This window comes from Littorina saxatilis, linkage group LG4 (genome assembly GCF_037325665.1).
Source record: "Littorina saxatilis isolate snail1 linkage group LG4, US_GU_Lsax_2.0, whole genome shotgun sequence".
NCBI classification, from domain to species: Eukaryota; Metazoa; Mollusca; class Gastropoda; order Littorinimorpha; family Littorinidae; genus Littorina; species Littorina saxatilis.
The window spans coordinates 12,618,707-12,645,956 of record NC_090248.1 but is presented as its reverse complement, the minus strand read 5'-3'; the positions used below and the strand labels follow the sequence as shown (position 1 = coordinate 12,645,956).

Here is a 27,250-nt window from a genome sequence, read left to right as displayed (position 1 = left end):
TCATTTTTGTATGCTGATTTGTATGCGTTTTTCCTGAACATTTAAAACCGTTTTATGATTCCGTCGAGTCTAACTGCAGCCATATTGCCAGAATGTCCATGCGTCGTATTTCATATAATTAATGACATGTTCATTTTTTAAACGCTTGTATCTTTTTGGAGAGATTTTTTTCTGAGAAAATAAAAAGCAGACAAAATAGAACGTGGAAATGAGCTTTTCTGAACGTTTTTATACCGATAGACATAAGATGAGACATAAGAGGTCATAAGACATAAGACATAAGATCACAGGGGCGGACGAGGGGGGCCGGGGGGGGGGGGGCACAGGGGGCACGTGCCCCCCCCCCCCCCACCGAAAAAAAAAAAAAAAGAAGAATAAAAAAAGGTTTTTCTATGCTGATTCTATGACCATTTCTAAGTTCAAATGGCACCAGATGGCACCATTTTGCTTCTTTGGGCAAATTTTTTTTCCGGGGGGGCATGCCCCCGGACCCCCCTAGCAAATTCGGGCGCTTCGCGCCCATCACATTCACTTTCGATTCAAAGTGCCCCCCCCCTTACAAAGCAACTGATCCGCCCCTGGATCATTTATTGTCCATACAATTAATTACAATAGATGGAAAAGCGTGGTTCATCTGCTCTCAAAACAACCAAAACAACACATAAATAACAACCTTAAAAAACACAAAGTTAAAAAACAAAGGATTACTGTACTCACCAATACAAAGACGACACAAGACGATTACGAATTTTCGCTTCTGGAAGCTTCATCAGGAAAAGAACACAAAAGACAACAAAAAGCAGACGCAACACGGAACGAACAGGGTTTGAAAGAAAATAGAGGGGAAACACGCAAAAAGGGGAAGGAACTCTAGGAACGGAAATGAATGAAAGGGGAGAGAAGTGGTTGGATGATGTCAAGGGCACAGGCATACAGACTAAAAGTAATACACACTCATAAGGGGGGGGGGGGGGGGAGGGGGGAGGTTAAAAGGGGAAAAAAACACACACAAATAAGAACAATAAAACATACGAAGTAAGAACACCCAAAGTACTCCAGACAGGCACGTCCGCCACATCCATACTGCACACACAAACACACACCCCCACAAACACACACACAAACACACACACACACACACACACATACACGCACACACACACACTTAATATGCAGGAAGGTGGCAAAAGATAAAAACCAATACATTGCACTCAATTTTATCACGGCATCGCACATGATCAAGATTAACCTATACACACGTTTTGCCTGTAAATGTCAAATATACGTGTTTCGTAAACCGTGATTTTTGTCTAGTTAACATATTTTAGTCCTACAACACTACCGTGTTTAAAGGTCTGGTTTTCTTTTCCAGAGGAATATCCGTCAGATCATTAACATACTTTAGCTTTATTTTTCTTCAATTGCAACGGAGTGTGCATTGTTTGGTCCAATTTGTTACAATTTCCATGAATGTTTGTTTCAGATGAACGTCATTCCGGGTCTTAAGGACGTGTTACGTCAGCCAGATCTTTTGTGTCGTCACAGGGGTCAACTGGAACAAGGTAAGCACGTTTTTTGGCACGTCTGTTCATTTGCGTTGTCTGTTTAACTCCGTGCAGCTTGCCAAAGCAGTTTCACATTGTCAAGACGTGTTTGCTTGCTTAACGCCCAGCCGACCACGAAGGGGTCAAGACGTTATGGGTAGCTTACATGTACATTGAAATTGGGGTAGCATCTACAAATACATTTTCTGCCAAAGAGTTTGGGTAGCTGGTTGTGTTTAACCCCGAACATTCTTCTCTTTCTTACCATCTCTTTTAGAGAGAGTAATGGCCCGGGGATGGGCGATACATGCGCACAAATGTTCACAAGCTCACATAAAATCATTTATGCAACAAACTCAGACTCACACCAAATTTGTGATAGATAAAGGACGCTTTATTTTTTAAAGCGACTGAGGTCAGACTTGTATATATATACATTATAAAAATATAAGGTGGTCCCGCTGTACAAAAAAAATCTCAACATCCTTTGCAATACCCACCCCTGAATACATCCGGGTTAACACAGAATAAAGTCGTCTGCTATTGTAGCAGACCAAGGTAAAAAGTAACTGTACACATTGTGTCATCATGTGTTGCATAAATTCCCTTTTTGTAAATGATTCATGTTACGTAAAGTATGACTATGAAGAACTCCTTTCTCTTTTATGTCTAACCCAGGTCGATGGTTGAATACTAATCTGCGCTGTGCAAATTTGTCGGACGTGGCAAAAAATGACGAGCTTGACGCTGACAGGGATGTAGAGTCCATCTGTGAACGGCACCCATTGCTTCTGTCGCCTTCGCACTCGTCAGCCGAGATGAACATGTCTATCTGTTCAGAGACTGAGGAAAGGTTAGTGAATGTGTGTGAGTGTGTGTGTGTGTGTGTGTGTGTGTGTGTGTGTGTGTGTGTGTATGTGTGTGTGTGTGTGTGTGTGCGTGTGTGTGCGTGTGTGTGTGTGTGTAATCACAATAATTTGAAACTCTCTGTGATGCCGCATGTACTGTTAATATTTATGGCCAAAAGTTTTTATTATCTATACGTTTTAGGATTGTGATAGATGCATCGGTTACTATCTCTTACCAGCCACTCATGTGCGCGAGAGTGTGCGTGCGAGTGTGTTTGTGTTTGTGTGTGTGTGTGTGTGTGTGTGTGTGTGTGTGTGTGTGTTTGTGTGTGTGTGTGTGTTGGGGGGGGTGTTTGTGTGTGCAGTATGGATGTGGCGGACGTGCCTGTCTGGAGACAAGGGACGTGAAGTCAGCCGTACGGTCGTGTCAGTGCCAACCATTGGCCACCCGAGTGGGGAGGGGTGTGGGATTGAGAGAGGGAGAGAGTGTGTGTGTGTTTGTGTGTGTGTGTGTGTGTGTCACGGTGTTTGTGTGTGTGTGTTTGTGTGTGTGTGTGTATGTGTGTGTGTGTGTGTGCGTGTGTGCCGTGCGTGCGTGCGTGCGTGCGTGTGTGTGAATGCATATGTGTGTGTCACGGTGTGTGTGTGTGTGTGTATGTGTGTGCGCGCGCGCGTGCGTACGTGTGTGTGTGTGTATGTATACCAGGACACAACAGACTACAAACACCATCAATAACAATAATACAAAGAAAGAAACAAACAAACTCCAAAAGTACAAAACTTAGGTATTTGTCCATTACTGGGAGAGGTAATTACATCTTTGATCAACTTCTTTATTCCTATTTCTCACAGTCCTGACGGAGCCGTCGCTCTTCAGCTTCCAGCCAATCGACCTTTGACGTGGGAAGATACGGACAGAGTGACCATCGCCAAGGACGATGACCATCCGCACTCTGAGGCTAGTCTTGCAGAAGATGACCGAATTGGAAGACGTCTGAAAGGTGCGGCTTCTGATTGGCGCAGAGCTCTCACGTGGAGGTTTCCCGTCTTGGTGACGTCATTGTCACCGCTCAGAGTGTACATGCACTCAGAAGGGGTGGTCTGGGATGGCCTGACGTCATATCTTCAACAGAAGGTAATGCTCGTTCGTGATAAGGGGTAACATTTATCAGTCAGTTGCTGGTACTCAGATTTAGAAATCAATTATACCGGACAACGTCAGGCACCACCACTGCCATGTCCCAGACTCGTACACAAATACAGCGGGAAAGTCAGAAACTGAAGTTTTCCTCGCCGCATGTCGCCACAAGACAATCCGACATTGTGTATGTTTGCTTTTTAATAAAAAATTTTTTTAAGGAAATAGCGTAATTTGGGTATGACAGGTTGGGTTTTTTCAACATCTGAACTCTCTGTAACGCACCCCCCTCCCCCCTAATTTTGTATGTTTGCTTCTTTTCTTAAGGAAAGAGCGTAATTTTGGTATGAGAGTTTTCTCAGTATTTGAACTCTCTATATAGCCCCCCTCCCCCCCCCCCCCCCCCCCCCCCAACATTGTTCCCATATACAGCTCAAAAAGACTCTTTTCCTCCTGTGTACTCTCTTTTGTGAAGGGTAATCATCTCCGTCTTATCTTTTAACTCCTTGTATCTACCTGTCGCAGCCTCAGCGAGGACTGTCCCTTCTGGAGCTGCAGCAGATGGCTGCGGATCGCCATGGTGACGGGGTTGCCGCGGCAACGGTTGGCCAGCTGGAGGAGAGCGTGATGAATATCCTGGTGCACTGGGAACACCTGGCTGACGTACAGTCTCTCAGGTGAGTCAGTGGATTGAATTTGTTCAGATTTAGTGGTCGTTTGACAGGGTAAGACGAGTGTAAAGGGTGAGTAAGCATAATGCGATACAAAGAACTAGCCTTGCATCATGCTCAGTTAGTTTGTAATGCTGCTGGCTGCCCGTTGAGTTGGCAGCGGTTAAGGTCCAGTACGGAAGAGGACTAATAACATCCTGTCTTCTTTCGTCCAACTGGTGCTTGACATCAGTTTGGACGTGGATGTCTGCTTTAAAAAAAAGTTGTCTCTTGTATGGAATTGTTTGTGGATCATACATTGAAAACAATCATCAACGAGGCAGATAACTCCATAGTTATCCCATCATTTTGCCTGTAAATCATTTTAATTTGAATTAACAGCAATACTGGCTTGACACTTTCAAACAAGCTAGTTGAATACATAACTAGCAGCAACAAGGCTCTGCAGTGTAATCTGGCGCAAATAAAAGACTGAACTGCGTACGTGCAAGGTGAAACGTGTTACATGCTTCCTGGCTGCTGAGATACAAACGTATGCTGTCAACAGCCCCTCTGTTCACTGCCACTTCGTGCTTTGATGTGGGAGATTCAGCCCTCTTGACTATTAAATCTCACTTTCATCAGGCAGCTGGAAGTGTTGATTCTATTTGTTTATCTTTGGGTCCAGGCAGGGGGGAATGAACAGGAGGAGGGAGGGGGGGGGTTGAAAAGGGCGAAGGGTGATTGAGAAGGGGGTGGTGGCGGTGATGAAGGGGGTTGGGTGTGGAGTGCAAACAAGAGAATAGGCTTATAAACAATCAAAATAGAGAAGGCGGCTCTGGCAGCCTTTAATACATGAAAACAGGAAACGACCAGATGTTAACGTAAGCTGAGATCATCCAGCGGATGTTTTGTTGCATGCAATCTGTGTGTGTATCTACATGCAGGTAGGCCATTGTCAAAGATTGTTTTATTTTCGGCCGCGGCCATTGTGGTCTTCTAGTTCTTGTTGTGTCCGTGCCAGCTGTTGCATATATGGGAGCTGAATATCTTGTTTGTTTATTCAGCTATTCAGTTGACTTCAAGATTATCTACGTGCTTTGCAGATCGTGCCAAAGATGCTTCCAGTTACTGGAAATGACGGTTGTCTTCAACACAACCTTCCATCCGTTTGTTCTGCAGGTCAGTTGAAAACCTGTAATTGTCAAAAAGGGTTTAGGCCTCAATAAAGAGACATACCTGTTATTCATCTTCAAAGAGATTTCAGTGCAGCAACCTTGCATGGTTATAGTAGAGCTTGTTCTGTCATCGAAATAAAGTACGTTTGTCTTAGTCCAGAAACGTTCGATATGCACTTAAAGGTAAGTTAAATATATTGAACATCAGACATGGAATTTATGCGTGAATAACTGCTTCTTTGTACTTCATTAACAAAGTGTTCGGATCAGTTTTTTGTTTGTTTGTTTGCTTAACGCCCAGCCGACCACGAAGGGCCATATCAGGGCGGTGCTGCTTTGACATATAACATGCGCCACACACAAGACAGAAGTCGCAGCACAGGCTTCATGTCTCACCCAGTCACATTATTCTGACACCGGACCAACCAGTCCTAGCACTAACCCCATAATGCCAGACGCCAGGCGGACCAGCCACTAGATTGCCAATTTTAAAGTCTTAGGTATGACCCGGCCGGGGTTCGAACCCGCGACCTCCCGATCACGGTGCGGACGCCTTACCACTAGGCCAACCGTGCCGGTGTTCGGATCAGTTCCGCGCCTTCAATGAATATTGTACTTTCTGTTTACAATGTGCATATCGTGCCGCAGGTGGGAGCAAGTAGCCTGAGCGGACGGCTGTCTTCCTTGAGTGAATATCTTGTCCGCCAGACGTCGCTGAACGACTTGGCTGCCATCTTGACCGAACACAGAAATGTGTCTGTGGACCTCGCCAAGGCCTTTGTGGACATGGGACTCTCTAGCGTAGTGCAGGTACCATGTGAATGTGTGATTGCTGTCACAAGGTTGGGACATGGGACTATCTAGCGTAGTGCAGGTACCTTGTGAATGTGTGATTGCTGTCAGAAGGTTGCCGGGGACATGGGACTCTCTAGCGTAGTGCAGGTACTATGTGAATGTGTGATTGCTGTCACAGGGTTGGGACATGGGACTATCTAGCGTAGTGCAGGTACCTTGTTAATGTGTGATTGCTGTCAGAGGGTTGGGACATGGGACTCTCTAGCGTAGTGCAGGTACCATGTGAATGTGTGATTGCTGTCAGAGGGTTGGGACATGGGACTCTCTAGCGTAGTGCAGGTACCTTGTGAATGTGTGATTGCTGTCACAGGGTTGGGACATGGGACTGTGATTGCTGTCAGAGGGTTGGGACATGGGACTCAGTCTCAAGTGTAGTGCAGGTACCCTGTGCATGTGTGATTCACAGGGTTGGGACATGGGACTCTCTAGCGTAGTGCAGGTATACCTTGTGAATGTGTGATTGCTGTCACAGGGTTGGGACATGGGACTCTCTAGCGTAGTGCAGGTACCTTGTGAATGTGTGATTGCTGTCACAGGGTTGGGACATGGGACTCTCTAGCGTAGTGCAGGTACCCTGTGAATGTGTGATTGCTGTCAGAGGGTTGGGACATGGGACTCTCTAGCGTAGTGCAGGTATACCTTGTGAATGTGTGATTGCTGTCACAGGGTTGGGACATGGGACTCTCTAGCGTAGTGCAGGTACCTTGTGAATGTGTGATTGCTGTCACAGGGTTGGGACATGGGACTCTCTAGCGTAGTGCAGGTACCTTGTGAATGTGTGATTGCTGTCACAGGGTTGGGACATGGGACTGTGATTGCTGTCAGAGGGTTGGGACATGGGACTCAGTCTCTAGCGTAGTGCAGGTACCTTGTTAATGTGTGATTGCTGTCACAGGGTTGAGACATGGGACTCTCTAGCGTAGTGCAGGTACCATGTGAATGTGTGATTGCTGTCACAGGGTTGGGACAGCAATCGTTGGTCGAGTCATTGTACAATTGTCAGATTTAAATGATATAAGAAACCAAGCGCTCTATATTGCTGTCAACAACAGTTAGTGAGAGTTATTCGGGACCAGTCTCTAGAGGTTTTTGGAGTGTTTATGAGCCGTACACATAGTTTGATTGGTGAACCTTTTCCCGGGGATTGTGTTGATCGTGATGAGACAATTACACTGAATACTGTGACATGTAGTTTGCGTACCAGGCTTACTTGTTGTTATTCGACAAGATTGTATTGATGATTGCTTGAACAATATTGGGTCATTTTATAGTCTCGTTCATAATATATCTACATGTGTTTATCGACATGAGTTGCTTCTTTTTTCAGGGTAATATTTGCAACGCAGACAAGAAGTTCTGCCTTGGTCCCAGGGAACTGGTCTATTTGCTCGACGGTCTGAGGGAACACCTTGCAAAAACAGGATGGAAACGGGTAAGAAAAGATTCTTCCATTAACATTTGTTGAGACGGACAGACAGACTCAGGCACAGCGATACACACACAGACAGACTGAGAATACCCTTCTGTAGTGTTTGAGAATCTGTTACCATCTAAGGGAAGCAACTGCTACTAATGTGTTAAGTAACTAACGAGAGTTAGTTCCCTTGTTACATACACTGATCATCTTCATGGCTGACAATAAACACAGCCATACACTGATCATCTTCATGGCTGACAATAAACACAGCTTGCCCCCTTAAACCATCGTTTGTCGGCTTTATCGTGTACATGCATGGTGAACGTGTATCCACCTTCATCACAGACATCATACCTTCTTTCTTTACTGCTTTTGTCAAGCCCATCTTTTAGAGGCTCTGCGGAGGGAGACAACGACAGACAGACCGATAAACAGACAGGCGGACAGGAGAAGCGTGGATGTGGTGCACCAACAGGACGATGGAATCATAGTTGAAATCAACAAAAAACAAAAATCAGCATGCTATGTGAACCCCATTTTGATAGATGAAAATGTATTTATTTCAGATTTACCCAAGTGCCTCTGCAGTTCGCTTCACGAGACTCCTTCAGTCCAAAACGGCCTACACAACGACAACCACCACCACGACCAACACCAACAGGGACACATCACCACCAATGCCAACACAACCACCCCTCAGAACTAGTGAACTACATTCCTTGTTGCTTGGCTTGGAGAGCTTTTTCCTCAGAGTCAGCGATGGTGGCCAGTCGGAATCCTTTGAGGACCTGAGTGTACCCATGTGAGTCCATCGTTTGGGAGTGTAAGCAGTGTCGGTTAACTGGATTGCTGTTGTTGTTATTGGTGTTTGTGTCTTGTGCATGTTTATGAGGAGGAGTCAGGGAGTGAGAGATATTGTGTGTGTGTGTATGTGTGTGTGTGTATGTGTGTGTGTGTGTGTGTGTGTGTGTGTGTGTGTGTGTGTGTGTGTGTGTGTGTGTGTGTGTGTGTGTGTTCTCTGTCTGTCTGTCCATATGCTGTGTTTGTTCGTCTGTCTGTCTGTTCGTTTGTCTGTCTGTTCGTCTGTTTGTCTCTCTGCCTCTATTCTAGAACTTAGTTTTGCTTTGTTGTCCTTTTCAAACATGCAACGTCTGTCTTGCGATTAATGTATCATACAATACAAAGTCAGACCACAAACACCTTTGAATTTGTTTGTGCTTTACAGAGACCAATCCAATCAAAGAACAAATGGTTCCGATGGCGAAAGTTTTGGAAGCAATCTACTTAAAAATGGTATGACATTCAATTCTCTTTCTTCTTACAGAATGGCCTTTGTTTTGCACGCCACTAGCTTGTATTACCATCCACGTACTTAAATGCCTGTAATATATCAAACTGTGAGTTATTTAACCCAAAACCCTTGGGTGATTTGTGTCTGAATTATACATTTGTGTTTGCTCTTTTATATGTTCAACCAGTTTTGTTAAGCAGAAGGCTTTACCTTATGAATTGTTGAAGTATGGTTCTAACTTTTAAACGTCGGTTTCTTTCAGATGCTGTGACAGGTCCACCATGCAGTGAAGGTATGCAGCACTTTTCTTCTCAGTGTCCATCGTCGTTATTTTTCTTTGATAAGTATTGCATGATAACTTCACATATGTTATATATGAAGTCTTATATCGCGCGCGTATCTCCAGGCTCGGACTCAAGGTGCAGGGATCTCTTTATGCCGTGTGAGATGGGATTTTTTACACAATACATCACGCATTCACATCGACCAGCAGATCCGGCGCAGCCATTTCGGCGCATATCCTACTTTTCACGGCCTATTATTCCAAGTCACACGGGTATTTTGGTGGACATTTTTTTTATCTATGCCTATACAATTTTGCCAGGAAAGACCCTTTTGTCAATCGTGGGATCTTTAACGTGCACACCCCAATGTAGTGTACACGAAGGGACCTCGGGTTTTCGTCTCATCCGAAAGACTAGCACTTGAACCCACCACCTAGGTTAGGAAAAGGGGGGGGGGGGGAGAAAATTGCTAACGCCCTGACCCAGGGTCGAACTCGCAACCTCTCGCTTCCGAGCGCAAGTGCGTTACCACTCGGCCACCCAGTCCAACTTCAGTGAGAAAAACAAATTGTCACGTTGTCATGTACTTGTGTGTCAGTTCTGCTGCGTGCATGAACTTTTTTATTTTTAAATTGTTGAGGATATTTTAACAACTGTGAACATAACAAAGACTTTCAACTGGAGCAAAGCCAAACAGTGCGCATTTTTCTAACAGATCCCAACAGCACAATCCTTAAAGGCTTATCATTGACACAAATGATCATTACATGTTATCTTTAATTTCTGTTGAGTGTACATTGGTCTAATGAAGACCACATTGATCAGACTAAGGAACAAACAGAGAAGCAAACCTGTAGACAAACACAAAACACCAAATATTTGTCATAAGCTTTAATTGAACTGGTTTTCTTCTTCTGCAGAACCAGGGAGCTTGCCTTACCTCTCAAGTCTAGTTACTCGTCCGTCCCTGATACTGCAGCCGAAGTTCTCCCCCTTACAGACTGAATATAAAGTGGAGGTGGAGCATACCGTCCAGCTTGTCACAGTGTGGGCGTGGTCTCAAAGCTGTCAGTCACAGGCACGCCTCGAGGACAAACACAACACGGACTCGTGAGTAGATGAAACAAATAATGATGAGTTAGATGCACATTAGATCAAATAATTAAGGCAGGTATAATTAGTGCTCTAAAATAAACGACAGTAGTGAATGAGAGCTATGCAGACGAACCAGTCATCCAGGTACCTCCGACAAAAAAAGTAATGAATGAGCAAACCACTGTTTGGAGTCTGTTTCAAAGACAGTGTGTCACTAAGATACAGTCAAGATTCTTCATTTGCTATGGACGAAGCTAAGCACAACTTTAGAAAAGGTCACAAAGCTTAGTCTAGAAATGGCAAAGTGACCACGTACGTGAAGCTTACGACCCCTCCATCGCTACCCCACCTCTCTCTCACCTCTCTCACTTTCTCTCTCTCTCTCTCTCGTGTCTTTCTTGTTCCTACCTGATCCTGTCTCTTATAGCTTGCTCTTGTACTTACCCTCCTGTCTACTGTTCATTAAATTACATATCTTACCCAACTCACATATAGCAATTAACTCTAGTTCAGTGCTGGTAACGCTGTACGCATCCCCTTGGTAACAAGGGAAGCCCCTCTAAAAAAAGAGTGACCAATACCCATAAGGCCATATTAATACATACTTCCGACTTCCGTATGCGCGCGCATACGCCGCCATATGCTTCATTCCATACTCAGCGAGCAGTGGGACTGGTCGTGTTTTTGTACGCTCTGGCTGTGTTCAGCCATCTGTCACTTCGTCTGCGGACTTGGTCACTTACCTCTTGGTTTCTTCTTGCTTGTCTTATCGTCTCTTCATGTTGAGGTGAGATCTTTCTGTTTTTTGCTTGTGTTTGTGGGCGTTTTTGACCTTAAATTGAACTTGTGAAATTTTCTTGTTTACAAAATTTTTCGTGAGTTGTTTTTGGTCATGGCGGTTAACGCCAAGAAGCGGCAGTTGTCTATACGAGTAACTGCTGGTTCTCCGCCGACAAAGTAAACATCTGGGAAAGCAAAGGCTTCCGGACAGGCTTGTGTTTCGGTTCATGTACTGTCTTTGCAAAAAATATCGATGTTTTGGTCGTTATGCCTCCTACTCCGTTTTTGATGGCTAAACCTTTAGACAAGGTTTCTCCTGTGGATAAGCCCGTTTAGGCTTCCTTGGTTTATGTGTTTCCCGGTCGTGCGTCTGCGGACGTGGCGACATTGTTGCTCTCTTTCTTCTTCTTCTTCTTCTGCGTTCGTGGGCTGAAACTCCCACGTACACTCGTGTTTTTGCACGAGTGGAATTTTACGTGTATGACCGTTTTTACCCCGCCATTTAGGCAGCCATACGCCGCTTTCGGAGGAAGCATGCTGGGTATTTTTGTGTTTCTATAACCCACCGAACTCTGACATGGATTACAGGATCTTTTTCGTGCGCACTTGGTCTTGTGCTTGCGTGTACACACGAAGGGGGATAAGCCACTAGCAGGTCTGCACATAAGTTGACCTGGGAGATCGGAAAAATCTCCACACTTAACCCACCAGGCGGCCGCGGCCGGGATTCGAACCCTCGACCTTCCGCTTTGGAGGCCGACGTCTTACCACCACGCCACAGCGCCCGTCAGTTGCTCTCTTTAAGTTCACAGGTTTCTTCCTTGGCGGGGGAGATCGCTTCCACGCGGGCGGAGATGCGTTCGCTTCCAGTGTGACGGGGGTTTCGTCTCTTGCCAACGTTCGCCTGCGCCGTCTGCTACTGTGTCTCAGGCTGATGTTCATGCGGAATGGGATGATGGGACCACGCCTTCGCTTGTGGCCTGTGTTCCGGTTCCCGGTGGTTCACACCAGTTTAAAGGTATGTTTTCTACCCAAGTACCCGGGTTCTCCGGGGAAAGGGTAGAGCGTCTCCAAGAGAAAGTAACTCCGGGCTCTGGCTTTGTGGGTGAAAGTTCCGAAGCTGAGGCTGGCTCAGACTGCATTGGCAGCAGGTCGGTGGCGGTTAGGAACCTTGGAGAGCGAACGGAAGATTTGCGCAACCACCCGCTTCTTTAGAATGTGGTAAGGGTGTGCGTCTTCCGCTTCCGCCCGGGGGGCAGGAAGAGAACAGTATAGCTGGCTCTTTGTTTGACTATGGGAGTCAAGCAGGGGGTCAGCTTCCGGAGGGCACGGGAGTGCCAGTCAGCTGTTCAGAAGACGGTGCTTCCGCAGAGGTGGTTGCACTGAATTCAAATTGCCGTTTAGGCTGTCAAGTGCAGTGGCACTGGGGGCTTAAGCGGCTTCAAGGTACAATAGGATCTTCTGGTGCATGTTTAGGCATCCGGTTGGTTCTGATATTTGCCAATCCGTGGCCGATTTTGCTAACGCTTTTGCGGCTGTGGCTTCCGGTTTCAGGATGGTTTAGCCTTCTGCCGTTAACACTGTGGTGTTGGTAGTTGGCGTTCATCAGTCTTCGGCTTTCGGTTCCGTTGTTGCGGTTCCTCTGCTGTTACTCAGGCTAAATCCACTTCCTTTTCCAGGCTTTCAGCTGGTATGAGGCAGGTGGATGGAATATCCTTTCGGAGTTCCGGCTTTTGGGAAATTTGTTCCAAACCTTTCCCTTTTGGCAAGTGTTGCTTTTTCGGGATTGGTTCCGGCTCTCATCCTTTTGTAGATGGTTTGAATACCACTGTATAGGATGATGAGGATTTGGAAGACTAAGCTTCTGGGGCAGATGGAGACGCCTCTTTGTTGACTTTCAGCGAAGCTGCCATCTTTGTTTACATGGATGGCAGAGGTTACTACGCGCTTTTTCCCTGTTGGGTTAGCAGTAGCATTGTCATCTGCCTTTTCTCCTCCATCTTTTTTGGCGTGTCTTGCTCCTTCTTAGGATCAATTTGCGAACTCAATCGATGCTTTTGCCCCATCTCTGCCTTTGTTGGCATCTCAGGGGGAAGCTCATACTTCAGCTTTGCCGCGTTTTGCGCATTTTCAGCTGACCTGAGCCTTTTAAGGGAATCTTAGAACGTTATGTTCTTGGATTCTCTGTTGGGGTCGTTTTGGGCGGACTCTCTAAGTCTGTCGGCCAAATGGCCACTTGGAGCAGACTCTCTTTGACCACGTGTTTTTGTTCCTTCGGGGGAATGGGAGAAATTTCTAATAATGAGTTTTTGCCTTTTGGTACTTCGCCTTTTGCTTATCTTCGTCGCCCGACTGCCGGGCATGGAGATTTTTACTCTTGTTTTACTTTGAGCGGCCTGCCGGTCGCACAGTTTGGGCCCGTTCTTTTTGGGTTGCCAGACCTCGTTAGGCTGGCAAGAGGGCTCCGGTTTTGCTCACGCTCGTTTCTCACGGGTGTCTACTGTAGGATTTTTTTGAGTGGCTCGGGCTCTTCTGCCCGTCAACTCTGGACTGGTCCTTGTCTTGTTGTCTGGCTTGGAACAGATGGCTTACGTTTTAACGGATAGAACTCCTCTTCTCTCGGTACAATGAAGGTGGCGAGCCACCTATTTTGGCTTTCCGTTCTTTTTCTCCCACGTCTTTGTTTAAGACATTATGTGATATCAGTTTTACTGAGACAGCTCGGGCTAATTTTTCTCTTGGTGGCTTTATAACCAGCAAGTTTAAGAGGGCCTACTTTAGGCTTGCTGAAAGCTGATCTTCAGTCCTTTCTTGGACTTTGCTCCTAGTTTTAGGGTTTTTGTGATTGGATTCTTTGACTCTTTTACTTAACTAGCCTTGCTGATCAACACGGAAATCGGCCATGCTTACTCGGGTAGCTTCTGTGAGAAGTGGGAGTAAGTGTTTTTTCTGCTAATTTTGCTATAGACAGATTTTCGGAGAAAGACTGATCTATGGCACTTAGGTTTCTTTTGGGTTTTCTGGCATATTAGCGGAATCTGGAGTCACCGACTTTGATTCACCGTTCAAATCTTAATCACTATTTTGGCTCCCCTAGAGCCATATTTTTAGCCTTTTGGTCTGTTTGAGTTTTGAAGATTTTTTCTGACTTGCACGGATTGCTTGAGATCATTAAATCTAAGGGCTCTTGTTCTTATCTTTCTGCTTCGTCGCCCTTTAACCTTGAACGGTTATATACGACGTTAAACACTGATTAATTTATATAAAGGAAGAAAGAATGTCTTTCAACTTTGGTAGGGGTAATGACTGGTTGAGGTCAACCTTGCCTAGATGGACTACCACAGTGTTCAGGTATGCCTTCAAGTGGTGGCAGTAGACAGGGGGGGGGGGGGGGGGGGCAGTCAGTCAGTCCTCCCCCTTCGAACAGCACGGACTCTATATTTCTTTCTTGAGCATTTTTATGGCTCTTGGGGATTCTGATGTACAATTTTGTACGGTTTTAGCCCTCCACAGTTTTCCGTTAAGGACTCTGCACACTAGATCGGAATCTCAGGAACTTCTTTTTATCTCACTCGTTATGGTGCGCTTTAAAGACATCTCGAGAGTAGTGTTAGCCAATTGGGTCTCCACCATAGTTAGACAAGTTTATGTATGGTGGCAGAGTCAGGCAGGGGATGTCAGGGCAGTTTTGCCCTTTACTACAGCTAGGCCTCACGGGGCAAGAGATTGGGCTTCTACTCTAGCTGTTCTTCGATTTGGTCTCCTGGCAGAACTGTGTTCTTGAGTTGGCTTGCTGGCTTTATGGAAAGGTTTTTCTTGGGTGTTTATCTCAGAGATGCCTATGCATTGAGATAGGATGTGTCTCTGGGTTACCTGCTCTGTTAGTGGCAGGACAGATTCTCAATTCCTGATTGGGTTAAGTGCCCTCCACCTATAGTAGCAATCTGCTATATGTGAGTTGGGTAAGATATGTAATTTAATTAAAAATTTTAGTAATAAATTTTCATTTGATTAATATACTTACCCAACTCACATCGTTTATTCCCTCCCGCCTCCCCGCTGTGGGGGGTGGATTTCAAAAAAAGGGGAGTGAGTTGGGCTTCGTTTGGAATGATGCATATGGCGGCGTATGCGCGCGCATACGGAAGTCGGAAGTATGTATTAATATGGCCTTATGGGTATTGGTCACTCTTTTTTTAGAGGGGCTTCCCTTGTTACCAAGGGGATGCGTACAGCGTTACCAGCACTGAACTAGAGTTAATTGCTATATGTGAGTTGGGTAAGTATATTAATCAAATGAAAATTTATTACTAAAATTTTTAATTTCTCTATCTCTCTCTCTCTTTCCCTTGCTTCCCCATACACCAAAATATCTCTCTACAGGTCAGCCAACTTCACGCTGGGTGTGGGAGTGAACACACTACGGATCTTCGTGGTGGACACGACTCACGACGAGCCGTGGGTGGTCAACACATACACGCTGACCGTCACGCGTCTGGACGCTGACCACGGACTGGGAGCCTTCAGGCCAGGTGTTCCTCACGTCGTCTGCAGTCTCAAACAGGTGAGAGGATGTTAGTGGTCTTAGTGGAGCAGAAGATCGAAGAGAAGTGTGTTTGTGGAACAGTGTTCAATCAATCAATGAGTCTTGTATCGCGCATATTCCGTGGGTACAGTTCTAGGCGCTCTGCAGTGATGCCGTGTGAGATGAAATTTTATACGGCCAGTAGATTGCAGCCATTTCGGCGCATATTTACCTTTCACGGCCTATTATTCCAAGTCACACGGGTATAGGTAGACAATTATTAACTGTGCTTAAGCAATTTTGCCAGGAAAGACCCTTTTGTCAATCGTGGGATCTTTAACGTGCACACCCAATGTAGTGTACACGGGGGGAGGTTCGGACACCGAAGAGAGTCTGCACACAAAGTTGACTCTGTGAAATAAATTTCCGCCGAACCTGGGATCGAACTCACGCTGACAGCGGCCAACTGAATACAAATCCAGCGCGCTACCAACTGAGCTATATCCCCGCCAAAGTGCGCGTCCCTGCTGCGTCCTTTGTTCAAAAGAAGCCGAAATCCCGTACTAGAAATTCATTGAGGGGGACCTGGGACGCACTAAACCTATAAAGAGCTGGTCCCGGGACGCACTAAATTTCCGCTATTGTGCGTACTGTAGGTACTCTTTTCAGACTGCAGTCGTCAGTCAAGTATAGTGCAATCACAAATGCCATTTTCACGCCGGAACGATATGGAAAAGAGTGTGTGTGTTCCATTTAACAAGGTATAGTTGAAGTGTCCACTTCGAATACTCCGATAAAAAAAAGACACTTCATGTCACACTTTTCATGATAACAATGCGTTATTTGAACACAGGGGTTTTGGGGAACATGGACTCTTGGGACCATCTAAAATTCCGCGTCCGTGGACCCTCTAAACATTAAAAGTGGGGGTCCCGGGACTCGCTCGTCCGTGGGGAGCCCTGTTGTGGAATCATTTGTGTTCCTTCTTTCGGATAGGCGTCCTCTTGGGGTCTACTGGCCCTAATGTAGGGCATGTTGTGGTTATTGGCTAGGCATAGGTTGTGATACTTTGACTCGAACAAGCCCAATGCGACTATCTCCTTGGACTTGCCGGATCGACATGCGGTGAGATGATGAGCGATTTCCTTCTCGCGGGGATTGACGAAGCTGTACTGTCTTGGTGAAAAACTACAGTGCGTTCAGTTTCATTCCGTGAGTTCGACAGCTTGACTAAATGTAGTAATTTCGCCTTACGCGACTTGTTAGATATTGTTTACGTTTTAATTTTGGAACAATGGCAATTTACTGAGATTTTGTTCTCATTATTCAGTTTTCACATTGAATATAACAGGCCAATTTACGAAGTTGAATGCAGAGCCTCGAACGTAGTTTCGCTCAATGAACATGGTGTTGACATTTTATCCACAGGACTGTTCACTACCATATTCCCCTCGGGAACCGTGTGGTTTGCAGCCCGTGACATCAGTGACTTCGTGGTCACAATTCCTTACTCGAAGAACACGCCTACCAGCCTGTACCTCTGGGGACGAAGCTGGTGAGTTTTGGTTCGGTGTGTGCGAGGGGGGAAGGGGGTGTTTTGTGTGTGTGTGTGTGTGTGTGTGTGTGTGAGTGCGTGCGTTCGTGCATGGGATTGGGCATGCATGCGTGGGAGACAGTCCTTGAGTTTGAGCTTAGGCTCAATACTTGACACTCACATTCCTTAGCAACAAATTCACTGGTAGTTATGTGTTGTCGGAACACCCAATGAGCTTTCCAATAAATAAACTGTACCAAGGTGAGTGCCTTAAATGGCTTAGACAGTTCTAAAGGAATGAAGCGGGAATTTTAGTCGGGGTACGAAAGTTGTCGCATTAATTGTTTTGCCCAGTTTATTTTGGTACAAAGATCTGCATTGCTGTAGTTGAGTGAAGAAGCCATTGGTGTGACTGTGCTGGCAAGTATCTGTGTCTCTACATGTGTTACAGGCGTGTGGCACGTGCCCTGTAGCAGCTGTGGTGACCATGATGCTCAGTGCTACTGGAAGGAGGCTGTGTGGTCACCTTTCACCTGTCGGGAACCCAGACTATCTCAGGCGCATCTGCAAAGATGCTTCAAGAACAAAAAGGTTAGTATTGTATTGTGTGGGGAGATTTATATAGCGCTTGACGTTCTCTAAGCGCTTTACATATTAATTTCTGCCGTGTGAGATGGAATTTTTTACACAATATATCACGCAATCACATCGGCCAGCAAACCTCAAGCCTCTTAGGGCCAGCATTCACCTTTAAGTAACAACTTCGGCTTCTATGTCGATCTTAGCAGTCACATCATATAGATCAAACAACGAAGCGCTCATAATGTAGACGACAGTAATGAGAGAACTGCGTGGCACAGAAGACAGAATGAGAGGCATTGAATGAACAAGTGATGGCATCACCAAACAGCCGTTGTATGATTCCAGCCACATCACTGAAATACAGTAAACTAATGTTGACCTCTATGCACGCAAAGCCGCTAAGCACAACAAGAATAAGTAGCTACGCTACCGATACCGTAAACTGCTGTTGTAATATATATCATTGCCTTGTTAAGTACTCATGCTTTTTGTCCAGGTTTTATTCATCGGTGACTCCACCAACCGAGGCATCCTGCACTACATGTCACAGCGTGTCAACGGTTCTTTGTGGGAGTGGCCGGACAAAACTCATCACCTCCGTGTCTACCCGCCCATCAACCACAACACCACCCGGTTCAGCTTCGCCTACTACCCGCAGTTCTGGCTACCCGCCCTGCACAGACCTGTCTTCGATAAAGCCCTGTATCAGGTGATACGAAGGTAGGTTGGACTAGGATAAGGACTTGCAGATGCTTCGTGCTTCAGAGTCTGTTCCTGCGCGTACAGTCTCTGGGAGACAAGTGAATGCAAGATCAGAATTTAACGTTTTAGCTGTTCCTTTGAGCTCACAAATAGATTATTCCATGGACACATTGAGAGAACAAAAATCAACATCGGCCGGTTTAGCTTGCCTTCAGATAGTGAGGCCGTACAATTATCATTGGATCGTTTAATCTGATTCAGTATTAGCACTTCCCTTCATCTCCAAGGGAAAACACTGCCACAAAAAGCTTTTGCATCACAGCGAAGCACATATTGAGTGTTCTCTTAGATTCTGACTTTGACCATTTGGTATCATCCACAAAACCATAATTATGTGCAGAAAAATATGTGAACGAATAGGGTGGATTATACATGTAATAATTATAACCGTACGTTCCACTGACTTTTTCTGTCAAAATGATTGATTGTTTGTCTGTTGAACAGCATCCTGCTGTAATCGTAATATTGATGTACGCGTTTTAACTAATCTCTCAAAACAGAGAAGCGCCACAGCGCGTAGAACAGACATGTAATGATTAAAACTCTTCCACCGACTTTCTCTGTAATGAAGATTGACCATTTATATCTGTTGAACAGCACCTGCTGTAATAACAAAATTGATGTACGCTATTTCACCATTCTCTCTAAGAAAGAAGACTGATTGACCATGGATGTATGTGTTGCCACAGAACGCTGCTGTAATCACAAAATTGATGTACGCTTTTTTACCATTCTCTCAAAGAAAGAATAATGATTGACCATGGATGTATGTGTTGACACAGGACGCTGCCCCTGGACAACAGCAGCAACACGGTGGTGGTGGTTGGTGGTGTTCACTGGCTGGCCACACACCACCTCAAGGTCGTCCGTACCGCACTTACAAGGTAAGCGTTATAAACAGGGTCTAGCTTTTTATTCAGGGAAGAGGTGACTCTAACGAAAAGGGTCTAACTTTTTTCCCAACAAAATTTCAAAAGTTCAGCTATTACTGGCAATACTCTTACAACGGTTCAGGAATGCAATTTGAATCTGAATTTTAATCGTACATGGAAAGATTAAATGCGGTTTCACCATGCCATCTAGTTTTGTACTTCTCAATGATATGTTGTCCGTCCCTACAATCTTCGGCATGGCGATTGGCGAAATACGTGTACTCACTTGGCCTTGGGTTCTTAATTGAGTCTTGATAACTGCTAATGGATGCTAGTTATCTGACCTACTAGGCCAGTCTTTAACTTCTGTCCAATGCGGCACGGTTATAGTCCACGTTGATTTCCATGCCAGATTTTTAATAGAGATCATTCAGTTTGCCTGCAACGTTGGTTATTTTCTGTTGGTATCCATCCTATCTGTCAATACCGTGAATGAAACGTGTATCTTAATTTGATTTTAAATGACATTTTTAACGACCTCCCAAGGGACCAACCAAAAGTGGTCGTACTAGACAGGTCCTCCGTGGAAAGGAGAGTTATTTAGAAGAAATATGCATCTGTCGGATTCATCTGAGTAGTCGTTGCGGACAGGTAGTTGCTTGCAAGAGGGGGTCGCGCGGGGAGGTTCCACTGTATCTCGACTGAGAAAGTCACACACATGCTGTTCATCTGTGTGTTGTAGGGAAGGACTTACCGGAGCCCAGGTGATTGTGAAAGGTCTGGGGTCAGGCTTCCATCAGCCCGTCAGCGGTGTCCATCGGCTGTCCCAGGTAATTGCCCAGCACCACTTAAAGGCACAGTAAGCCTCCCGTAAACCATCACAGAGCTCCCCGAGCGTCTACATACAGTACAAGCATACTTCCATTTGAACGCTCACCGAACGGGAACATCCTGGCTGCTTTCTGTCGAGCGTGAGAAATTTTCAAAGAATTTATTTTCGTGGACTTGGGCTGCTACAACAATGGCGCCTCGTTTTGGTGCTGGACGGCTGTTATGATACCGGAAATCACGCCCGGACAGTAAGCCTCCCGTAAACCATCACAGATACTGTCAGGCTTTTACACACAGTACAAACACGCTTCCATTTGAACACTCACCGAACGGGAACATCCTAGGTGCCCTACGTAAAGAGCGAGCAATTTTCAAAGAAATAATTTTTCGGATTGTCTCCATCTCAATCGGACCCATCCTGAACTCAGGTCAAAAATGAGTTACTTCCCTTCAACTGGCGATAGCCGTGGAGCGATGATTATCAGAATGATTCGGACCGTGGTGCGTTTTGGCGCTAGACCTAACTTTTAAAATCTAAATAATAAATTCTCAGCTTGTTACACAAACATTCTTAAATCATAAAAGAATTCTTTTTTCATCAAGACAAGATCAGTACAATTCGAAGTTTTGAAAGTTTGAAAAGCCCGAAAGCAGGGTCACGCAAGGTCGTGATTTTCGTAGCAGACGACGGTTTATAGGCAGTCAAAAGCCATCGCTAGAGTTCTTATGAATCACATTCGTTTTTTTCGTGAAAAGTCAGAGGTACATAACGTGCTATTGCAGATAAGCTCACAGCGAGCCCCATTCAAATTACAAAATGACGACTGCATTGTGAAAAAGGGAAACTGGATCACACGGGTTCACGATGGCTCAGGGGTAAGATAAACCACGCAAAAATAAATTCTTTGAAAATTGCTCGCTCTTTACGTAGGGCACCTAGGATGTTCCCGTTTGGTGAGCGTTCAAATGGAAGGGTGTTTGTACTGTGTGTAAAAGCCTGACAGTATCTGTGATGGTTTTCACAGAGTCAACTTTGTGTGCAGACTCTCTTCGGTATACACTACATTGGGTGTGCACGTTAAAGATCCCACGATTGACAAAAGGGTCTTTCCTGGCAAAATTGCTTAGGCACAGTTAATAATTGTCTACCATACCCGTGTGACTTGGAATAAGGCCGTGAAAGGTAAAAATCTACTGGCCGTATAAAATTTCATCTCACACGGCATCCATGCAGAGCGCCTAGAACTGTACCCACGGAATATGCGCGATATAAGCCTCATTGATTGATTGATTGGTTTACGGGAGGCGTACTGTGCCTTTAATGACCACTAGACTCAATTCTTCTCCACACAGGAGTTCCATGAATAGACGAACTGTGGAAATATACCTCTGTAGGGATTGTATGGGTTGTGAAACAGTAACTTCTCTTGCTTTTAGTGCAGCAAACTTTCAACACGTGCTCTTTTTCCATGTATTTCAGACACACCCCGCGCTAGGGTCTGGCCTACGATGTCACGGGGGAAAGTTTGCCTCACTAAAAGCAAGAGTATTCACTCTTCCACAACCCGTACACAACCTGACACAGTTATTTTCGAACATCTTCTGTTGTTGTTGTTGTTGTTGTTGTTGTTGTTGTTGTTGTTGTTGTTGTTGTTGTTGTTGTTGTTGTTGTAACTAAATTAGGACTTTTTATGAGCGCGAAATTGTACAAATGGAATGTGTTCAGCTCAACGGATCCAACCATGGAGAAATTACACACACTAACTACAAAGAGAGAGAGAGAGAGAGAGAGAGAGAGAGAGAGAGAGAGAGAGAGAGAGAGAGAGAGAGAGAGAGAGAGAGGGAGGAAGGGAGGGAGGGAGGGAGACAGAGACAGAGAGAGAGAGACAGAGACAGAGGGAGGGAGAGAGAGAGAGAGAGAGAGAGAGAGAATCAGAATCAGAATGTTTTATTCGCGAAAACACATGTTTATAGCGAAAGGGTGTTGTGGGGTTGGGATGTCGAAGTACAAAGCTTTCTATATACCGAAGCATGCACGATCGCGCAGAGTTCTCGCTACTGGAAGTCCGATAGAGAGTCCACTGCATTTGTCAGAGTCAGGGATACCTTGACTCACACTGCACACCAATACCATGCATCATAACATCATGATTTGATCAGTCCTTCAGTCTTTTGTTTTCTTCCCTGTGGTGACAGATATTGTGTGACGGCCCTTTTCAGCATTAGAGAACCAAGAATGAAAACATCACGGTGTTTGAAACTGTTCATCCTAAGTAAAAGCGGACTACGCGAGACACTATTCTCAGATCTTCTTCCAGTTCTTCTTTGTACAATTCAGCGTACCGATCTTTGCTGATCGGGGGCAATGTCCGAAGACACGACATGGCATGTTTCTGAATCTTGGTCATGTTGTCTGACTGATCGAAGAACCAGCGTTTACGATCTGTGTTGAAATCATACATGAGCACAACATCATCACTTTTGCAGTACAAACTCTGGGTGCCAATATGTTCTTCAAATACAACAGTATCAAAAGATTCATTTCTTCTTCTATCGCGGAGAAGTCTTTGTTTACGGCGGTCTCTCAGTTCACTAGCCAGCAGCTTGATGTGTCTGATGTCAATACCTCTTTCAGACGTTATCTTTTCCATGTGTTCCAGACTCTCACTGTTGTCGTCTGTCTGATTTACCGCACTATCATGCGAACAGTCTTTGGTCTGCCAACCACTTGCGCCCAAACACATGGTGTCGTCTCTATTGTTTACATGTTCCTCTCCACTGCGCCTAGTGTAAGTGGCAGGCGGTGGGTCTGTCTCACGTGCAGAGCGTGGCGTGTCAACACAGGAATGTGTACTGTCATGTTGTGACGGAGGCATGAACTCAGGGGTGGCTAAAAATAGACCGCATGGCGAAGTATGCCTACTGTCAACAATGTTATCACTTGCCTTATTTTCTTGTTCCTGTCTTTTGTTTGTTTCTGTGGAGCACTGTGTCACAATGTTTTCTGTTCTTGTTTCGTCAGTCCGTGAAGTAGCACGCCTGTCTTCTGCCCTTTTCTTGTCGCGGCGTATCTGTGACGGGGGTTTGCGTCTCCACGCGCCCACTGGTAATGTCGGCTCGCCATCTTGTTGATCTGCGGAGTTGAAGCGAAGCACGACGACAGGTTTGTCGCCTTCGCCCGTCACCTTCCAGGAGATTAGAGCGTGGTCCGCGATAATGGTGGTCAGAATAGACTCCACAGTTTTAGGTAGGCCTAAAACTGACATCTTAGTGGCTGTTGTTGCTGAAAATGTCGAACTTTTGACACAGCAAATGTGTTCGTGTCTTGCCACAGCGACCACCGGAAGTCGAGCCCCGGAGAGAGAGAGAGAGAGGGAGAGAGAGAGAGAGAGGGAGAGGGAGAGAGGGAGGGAGAGAGAGAGAGAGAGAGAGAGCTAGAGAGGAGAGAGAGAAAAAGAGAGAGAGAGAAAAAGAGAGAGAGAGCAAAAGAGAGAGAGAGCAAAAGATGTGTGTCAAAATAACATTGTTTACTTCTGTTAGTACATTGGATGTGTGGGTGACTGCCACTTCTGTTAGTACATTGGATGTGTGGGTGACTGCCACTTCTGTTAGTACATTGGATGTGTGGGTGACTGCCACTTCTGTTAGTACATTGGATGTGTGGGTGACTGCCACTTCTGTTAGTACATTGGATGTGTGGGTGACTGCCACTTCTGTTAGTACATTGGATGTGTGGGTGACTGCCACTTCTGTTAGTACATTGGATGTGTGGGTGACTGCCACTTCTGTTAGTACATTGGATGTGTGGGTGACTGCCACTTCTGTTAGTACATTGGATGTGTGGGTGACTGCCACTTCTGTTAGTACATTGGATGTGTGGGTGACTGCCACTTCTGTTAGTACATTGGATGTGTGGGTGACTGCCACTTCTGTTAGTACATTGGATGTGTGGGTGACTGCCACTTCTGTTAGTACATTGGATGTGTGGGTGACTGCCACTTCTGTTAGTACATTGGATGTGTGGGTGACTGCCACTTCTGTTAGTACATTGGATGTGTGGGTGACTGCCACTTCTGTTAGTACATTGGATGTGTGGGTGACTGCCACTTCTGTTAGTACATTGGATGTGTGGGTGACTGCCACTTCTGTTAGTACATTGGATGTGTGGGTGACTGCCACTTCTGTTAGTACATTGGATGTGTGGGTGACTGCCACTTCTGTTAGTACATTGGATGTGTGGGTGACTGCCACTTCTGCTATTGTATTCCATGTTGATCACCCACACGTTGTAATCATGTTCAGAAAGAGCAGGAGAAGTTGCTGTGGCACAACCAGCATGTCATGTCCTACGCCAAACAGCAAGGCATGGACGTGGTGGATACCTTCAACATCACCATGGCTAGGTACTCCAACTTCTTACAGGGGAGGTGCACCTGTCACTTTCACAGGGTGAGTGAATGTGTACCTGAGTTTGGTTCATTTATTGGAATTTCAGTTTGTCTTGTTTAGTGCATGCATGCTTTACACTTTGAATTAGGTTCTAATGTTGGAATTTTCTGTTTGAACGGACAATTTTAGACTGTTTTTTGTTCTTTTGCTTGCTTTAAAGCAGTGTTTTTGTTTTGTTTTGTTAAAGATTTAATGAATAATGTTCCCGTTAAAGTTCATTTTGTTTCTTTGCACTCGTCTTTTATTCATTTGTTTTATTAGTTCCGCTCTGTTTATGCACTAAACATTTTGCAGTGTGAGAAGTACATACATGAAAATCTGACAAATTAGCCCCTCCCCCTAATAAGTAAATATGACAAGGGTGTTCACAGACTGCAAATCTAAGCAAGTCTTTGGCTGTGTGCGTGCAGATAACTCCAGAAAAGCATCGAAGGAAGGGAGAGCACTCGCCGCTCATCACAACCTACAACGTAGAAGGGGAGGTCAATGCTGCTTACGCCGAAATGGTCATCAACAGAATATGTCGACCAACGTAACAATAACACCTTAGACTGTGTTCAAAATACTGCTGTGAACCAAAGCCACACTTGCTGAAATGATCACAACAAGAGATCATTCGCCATTTTTTCTCAGTGAACTGAGAACTCAACATGGCCTTGTGCTCTCCGTCCCCATATAAACATTCACAAGATCACCGAGCTTGGCCGAGGAAGGGTAACGGAAGGTATCGGATCCCTGCGCTATAAGAAATAACCAAAGTGATCTCCATGGGCTTGAACTTGTGCTGAATAAGTCTAACAGACAACGGCAGAATGCACTTTGATGGTGTATTATCAAACACGGCTGTTCATAGCCAACTGTTTCTTGAGAGGCTGAGGGGGATGACAACGTCAAACCCCGATAGGACAGTTGATAAGAATAACATCCAGTCAAGTTGGAACAAAATTGCGAGTAAAACATGCAGAACATTCACATTCAAATGTGCCTTTGAAAAAAATACTGTGAAACATTTGCAAAGTTTGCACATGCGCTACATGCTGTAAGCTTTTTAGCTAATGGAACGTCTGAAATGCCAGTCAAAGACTACTTCAGGGATGTCGTTAGTGCAGTGGATACTTCGTGTGACAGGGTGACGCAGTAGTATCCACTGTACTGCCACAAGAGGCATGTATTTACTGTGTACACAAGTAGAGAATCGCACATACACACACACTCTCTCTTTTACTCCCTCTCTCTGTCTTACACACACGCGCGCGCGCGCGCACAAACAAACACACACCGCAGTCACAGACACTATATATGTTCTTCCTCCCTCTGAAACACATGTGCACACACACACACACACACACACACCAAAGGCGGTTGCTGCGGATTCAAAATTTGATACAAAGCATTTACCAATAGCTACATTCTCGACGTTTTTCCACTCAGATGGTATTTTGAGGGACCCACAGACACTTACGAGGATTCATATCATATCACTTTATCTTGAAATTCCGTCGTTGTTATTTATATGCATATTTTTGTAATCGAGGTGGAATGTCAGAATCTGTGTATATTCTTGGTGCTAAAAGTCACATGGTAATGTATACCGTGAAATATTTATGTTCATGTACTGTATACTCCGCTGTTATTCTGCTGTCCAGCTGTGACGTGTTGTGTTTGTGAGTAAAGCAGGGATGGCCAATGTCACAGTTCTATCAAGATCATTGCTACTCTCTCATCTCTGTAGTGAAGTGTCATATCGTGATTGGGTGTTAAATAGGCCGGAGCGAAAGAATAAGATATTGGAAAAGAAAAGAAAAACACTCTCTGATTCAGCATTAGCACATTAATCACAAAAGGTGTTAAGGAGCATACTAAGCTATATGTTCACTAACAAATTAGGTACATGATATCTAAAGCAGAAACTCGATAAATTATATGGTAGAAAATGTGGACATTTTGTTAAAAGTCATTTGGGGAAAAGGAGAATGAAATCGGAAGAAAAGTGTTGAACACAATTATTTGAGCAAAAGGGTGCATGCGTCAGGTTCTTCTGGTGCTTAAAGCGTATATTTTAGGAATAGAAATGTTCTGGTTGTAACAAGACTCATAGAAGACTCCATGTGTGTGTGTGTGTGTGTGTGTGTGTGTGTGTGTGTGTGTGTGTGTGTGTGTGTGTGTGTGTGTGTGAATACGTGCGTGCATGCGTGAGGTGCGTGCATGCGTGAGTGTGTGTGTGTGTGAGCGAGAGAGAGACTGAATTGTCGATTGCCTGTTTTTGTGGGATTATTTGCAAGCTGAATTGCAAACTGCTCATACATTGTTGTATACGGGTATTTATGACTATGTGCATGCAAAAGAACAATAAAATTCTATTACCTGTTATACATGTTACTGGAAGTATGGAATAGATCATTTATGTCACATTCCTTCCATTGTAAACATTTTTGCTCACCATGTCAGATCTGGCCATGCTTTTACAGTGAATAATAGGGCCATCCCTTCACTTTGACACATATACCAACACTCTGGCCATGCTTTTACAGTGAATAATAGGGCCATCCCTTCACTTTGACACATATACCAACACTCTGGCCATGCTTTTACAGTGAATAATAGGGCCATCCCTT

At 45.1% G+C, this 27,250-nt stretch overlaps 1 protein-coding gene across 1 annotated transcript in view; it reads left to right on the top strand.

Moving 5' to 3' along the window:
• Positions 1 to 27,043, top strand: part of LOC138963979 (cadherin-like and PC-esterase domain-containing protein 1) — a 32,196-nt gene extending 5,153 nt beyond the window's left edge. The window contains exons 3-21 of the mRNA XM_070335837.1: positions 1,484 to 1,562; positions 2,223 to 2,397; positions 3,245 to 3,527; positions 4,056 to 4,207; positions 5,287 to 5,362; positions 6,007 to 6,168; positions 7,541 to 7,645; positions 8,197 to 8,432; positions 8,856 to 8,923; positions 9,184 to 9,213; positions 10,126 to 10,315; positions 15,464 to 15,644; positions 17,034 to 17,160; positions 17,591 to 17,730; positions 18,218 to 18,441; positions 19,266 to 19,367; positions 20,098 to 20,185; positions 24,489 to 24,635; positions 25,046 to 27,043. Of these exons, the coding sequence (XP_070191938.1) occupies positions 1,484 to 1,562; positions 2,223 to 2,397; positions 3,245 to 3,527; positions 4,056 to 4,207; positions 5,287 to 5,362; positions 6,007 to 6,168; positions 7,541 to 7,645; positions 8,197 to 8,432; positions 8,856 to 8,923; positions 9,184 to 9,213; positions 10,126 to 10,315; positions 15,464 to 15,644; positions 17,034 to 17,160; positions 17,591 to 17,730; positions 18,218 to 18,441; positions 19,266 to 19,367; positions 20,098 to 20,185; positions 24,489 to 24,635; positions 25,046 to 25,171 (2,691 nt within the window). The 3' untranslated portion in view covers positions 25,172 to 27,043. The remainder of the gene's footprint in view (positions 1 to 1,483; positions 1,563 to 2,222; positions 2,398 to 3,244; positions 3,528 to 4,055; positions 4,208 to 5,286; positions 5,363 to 6,006; positions 6,169 to 7,540; positions 7,646 to 8,196; positions 8,433 to 8,855; positions 8,924 to 9,183; positions 9,214 to 10,125; positions 10,316 to 15,463; positions 15,645 to 17,033; positions 17,161 to 17,590; positions 17,731 to 18,217; positions 18,442 to 19,265; positions 19,368 to 20,097; positions 20,186 to 24,488; positions 24,636 to 25,045) is intronic.
• The last annotated feature ends 207 nt before the right edge of the window (positions 27,044 to 27,250 follow it).